The sequence below is a fragment of the Austrofundulus limnaeus genome, unplaced genomic scaffold, assembly GCF_001266775.1.
Source record: "Austrofundulus limnaeus strain Quisiro unplaced genomic scaffold, Austrofundulus_limnaeus-1.0 Scaffold542, whole genome shotgun sequence".
NCBI classification, from domain to species: domain Eukaryota; kingdom Metazoa; phylum Chordata; class Actinopteri; order Cyprinodontiformes; family Rivulidae; genus Austrofundulus; species Austrofundulus limnaeus.
The window spans coordinates 206,332-210,096 of record NW_013952944.1 but is presented as its reverse complement, the minus strand read 5'-3'; the positions used below and the strand labels follow the sequence as shown (position 1 = coordinate 210,096).

Genomic DNA, 3,765 nt, shown 5'->3' with positions numbered 1-3,765 from the left:
CTATGAACTACTATTAGTAAACTAATAAAATGATTAAGTAATGTTTATTAAAAATAGAAGATGTGAAAAGATTGAAGCATAAGCATTGGTTGAAACAAACATATTCTGTTAACACTAAATCATCATTTCTAAACATGTTCTAAACAATAAAATCACATCAAATGCAGAGTCGTAACATAACTAGTACTAAAGAGCCCTTGAAAAATTAAAGACACAAAGTCAAACATTTTAAAGGGTTTATGCACTTGAATTATCCATGTGAGAGGAACAGCAGAAACAAACAGAACGTTTGTTTTGACTTGTTTTTATCAGCAAATTAACAGACCCTTGAGAACACCAACTTTCCCAAGAGAAAGGCGGACAGTGAAAAGGCTTGTTTTTTAATAGCTCTGCATCAGAGCTGAAAGAGTTCAGTCTGTGAAGAGAGGGCTTTGACCTCAGGTGGTCAAAGGTCAATCAGTGGCAAGATGAGGTGAGGGGAAATGGGCGTGTCCACTACACTGCTCAGGCTCACAGGGGCACACAGTCAGTTCCTGATTTCCCAGGGTTTGTTGTGATCTATAGCCATCCTAAGATCACCCATAGGTGGACAGTGTCAGCAAAAGACAGAAGCTTTCTGGCGAGTTGAGGTCCAATTTTGGCTGGATGACCTCAAGTTGGCTTAACTCCTTCAAACTAAACACAATATTTAGTCTGTGATGCATTTCTGTTATACTGTTGTTGAATCTGTTATTTCTGTTGTCTTTCTTTAGCATCACACTGTTGTTGCTGCCATTTTACCTGAAATTTATACTACTAATGACAATTTTTATTTGAAAATTGAGGTTGGAATCATAATGTCATGAAATTGACATTAAAAAATGTCATTTTGTTCTGTAAATTAAAAAAAAACATTTTGATGAATCTGCTTTCTTATTCATTTGGTAAATTTGGATGGAATCATGGGAATTTGCAGATTTTATTTTATTTGGTAAACTAATATGAACATCCTGTAAATTACAGTAATATACTGTTAAATTAAATTACAGTACATAAATTAAAAAAAGCAGTACAATGTGGATGTCTTTTCCTAACAGTAGTTTACTGTTATTTTACAGTTACTTTACTGTAATCCAATTTACAGTAATATACAGCAGGTGTGAATGAATATTTATTCATAAATAATATAAATATTTACTTAGTCAGCTAAATATTTAGCTAACTAAGTAAATATTTAATTTGCAAGTTAAGTATGTAGTTTGTAAACTAAACATTTAACTTGTGAATTAAATATTTAGTTAGCACTGTAAATATTTAATTTTTAGTAAGCTAAATATTTAGCTGCCAATTAAATATTTATGTTGTAGCTAAATATTTAGCTTGCAAACTAAATATTTAATCTCCAAGCTAAATATTTAGTATGTAAACTAAATATTTAGCTTGCAAACTAAATATTTAATCTCCAAGGTAAATATTTAGCTTTTTAGTTTGGAACTATGACATTTGGAACCAGAAGGTCACTGGTTCGATCCCCCGTCCAGCCGTCTCAGTCGTTGTGTCCTTGGGCAAGACACTTCACCCACCTTACTGATGGTGGACAGAGGGTCCGGTGGCGCCGGTGCATGGCAGCCCCACCTCTGTCAGTGTGCCCCAGGGCAGCTGTGGCTACAGTGTAGTTTGCCATCATCAGTGTGTGAATGTGAGTGTGAATGGGTGAATGTCTGTTAGTGTAAAGCACTTTGGGGTCCGGAGGGACTTGAAAAGCGCTCTATAAGTTCAGTACCATTTTATAAATGTTTGAATATCAAGGTAAAACTTTGAAAAATGCTCCCCTTTTTTTTCTTATGAAAGGTTAAATAAAGCTAAATATTGCTGGTAATTTTTGGCAGTGTAACTTTACAAACAGCGCCCCGTATACATGTGGACATGAGGATATTGAGTTCCATTTTATTTTGATGTTTTTTATGGTGAAACTATCATCAGTGTGTAGAGAAATATTAGTACCTTCCAAAATTAGTCTTTTTAATCAATGTTTCAGATCCCCCTGTATTTCCTGGTCCACAGGACATACAGAGATCACCAGGCTTCTCATAGAGCACGGGGCCAGGACAGGTCTGAGGACGGAGCACGGATGGACTCCGGCACACTTTGCTGCAGAGTCTGGTCGGTTGGATGTGCTGCGGCTGCTGCACTCTCTCCACGCACCTTTAGACAAGGAGGACATCTGTGGAGACAAACCAGCAAGGCTGGCCCAAATATATGGACACCAAGACTGTTTTCAATTCCTTCAAAAGTAAGACACAAATCCATATTGTTTGTCTTCTTTAATACAACTTAAATACAGTACAGTATTATTTGAATCTGCTGCACTGTTTTTTGAATGTTGCAGAGCAGAGACGGAGTGTCAGGCCTACCGCAGGAAAGCAGCTCAAGAAGGGATTTCCATTGACGATACAGATGAGGAATGGGCAGAACAAACAGGACTTGTAGAACACAATATAGTTAGATAATTATTGTTTTTACCATAAGCCTATTCACATAAAGCTTACTGCAAATCAAATAGAATACATAAGACACTATATTGCTTTATTCACATTTGACATTTGTATGTCACCTTAACCACAGAAGAAATAAATGTGAAATACAGTTTAAACGAGTTAATCTTAAAGTGTAAAGAGCTGAAACTAAAAGTCCATTATGAAAACAACAAACAATCAAAACGAAATGATCACATCACAGAAAACTGTATTTCATTAAGCATCATTTATAATTTTACTTGTGTGTCACCAGGAGTTAAGATGTTGACTATTTCTTAAAGGACTCTAAGTTTGTTTTTGTGGTTGAGGTTGTGCTTTCACTCATGCTGGAAACTGGAGCCTGGAGATCAGACAGAAAGATGTGTGAACAGATGGATTTGTTGGTACGTAACATGGAAATGCAGTGGTTGTTCACTTACCTTCTTCCTGAGGCGCTTCATTAGTGCTTCACGAGTCTGTCAAACAGTATTAAAACAGCTTTCATGGTACTGTTGTTATTTTTAAATTCTTTCTAAGCTGTTAAGTGAATTAAAAATCAGCCCTTATGACTGATATATCTTAATGGTTGTGTGAGTTCAAAGGTTTCATGAATTAGGACACAGTACTAGTTTTCTGGGGTCAGATTTATAAAGCTTGGGTACGCACAAAATGAGCCCGGAAACTTGCGTACGCCACTTTTCACACAAAGGTTGTGATTTATAAAATCCAAACTTGACGTGAAAATGTGCGGTCCCTCACAGCTCTGACCCATGCTACGCTCATTTTGGAGACGTGAAACTGCGACACAGATGGTGAAGTGAGGAAATAGAGCCACCCTGTGTAATGATCACTGTCAGATATTTAATTTCACTTCATAAATCAGACTTATATACATTGACTTATTTAATTTTATTTATTGTTTTTATCGTCCTGCAGGCTCTGAGAGAAAATTAATTTGAAGATGAGTTTTTGATAAAAATCATTAGATTTCTCTAAACGTCTGTAAACCTGCAAAATGAGGGAAAAAATTACATTCTGTTTACGTGAGCAGTTGTCAGCACCTGTCATCCTCCAGACACACGAAGGAGTGCATGTCTGTGCCAATCACTTTTGTTGGCATTGACCAACTGACTGATTTAAATACATCCTAACATTTATGAGGTACTTTACATTGACTGTTTATGGTTGARTGTGGGCGTGTAGAGGGTAGAACCTGAGGCGGGACCTTGTGCGCAAACTCTGACGTGCGGCTGTGATCTATAAAAGAAAG

At 36.6% G+C, this 3,765-nt stretch overlaps 2 protein-coding genes across 3 annotated transcripts in view; one reads left to right on the top strand and one right to left on the bottom strand.

The window, feature by feature from the left end:
• The window catches only part of ankrd66 (ankyrin repeat domain 66), a 13,884-nt gene extending 11,159 nt beyond the window's left edge, over positions 1-2,725 (top strand). For both annotated transcript variants that reach the window (XM_014026322.1, XM_014026321.1), the window contains exons 3-4: positions 2,044-2,272; positions 2,369-2,725. In XM_014026322.1, coding sequence (XP_013881776.1) covers positions 2,044-2,272; positions 2,369-2,489 — 350 coding nt within the window. In that variant the 3' untranslated portion in view covers positions 2,490-2,725. The remainder of the gene's footprint in view (positions 1-2,043; positions 2,273-2,368) is intronic.
• Positions 2,726-2,764: 39 nt separating this feature from the next.
• adgrf3a (adhesion G protein-coupled receptor F3a) overlaps positions 2,765-3,765 on the bottom strand; it is an 11,460-nt gene continuing 10,459 nt past the window's right edge. The window contains exons 7-8 of the mRNA XM_014026320.1: positions 2,936-2,971; positions 2,765-2,856 (exon numbers count right to left, since the gene is read on the bottom strand). Coding sequence (XP_013881774.1) covers positions 2,785-2,856; positions 2,936-2,971 — 108 coding nt within the window. The 3' untranslated portion in view covers positions 2,765-2,784. The remainder of the gene's footprint in view (positions 2,857-2,935; positions 2,972-3,765) is intronic.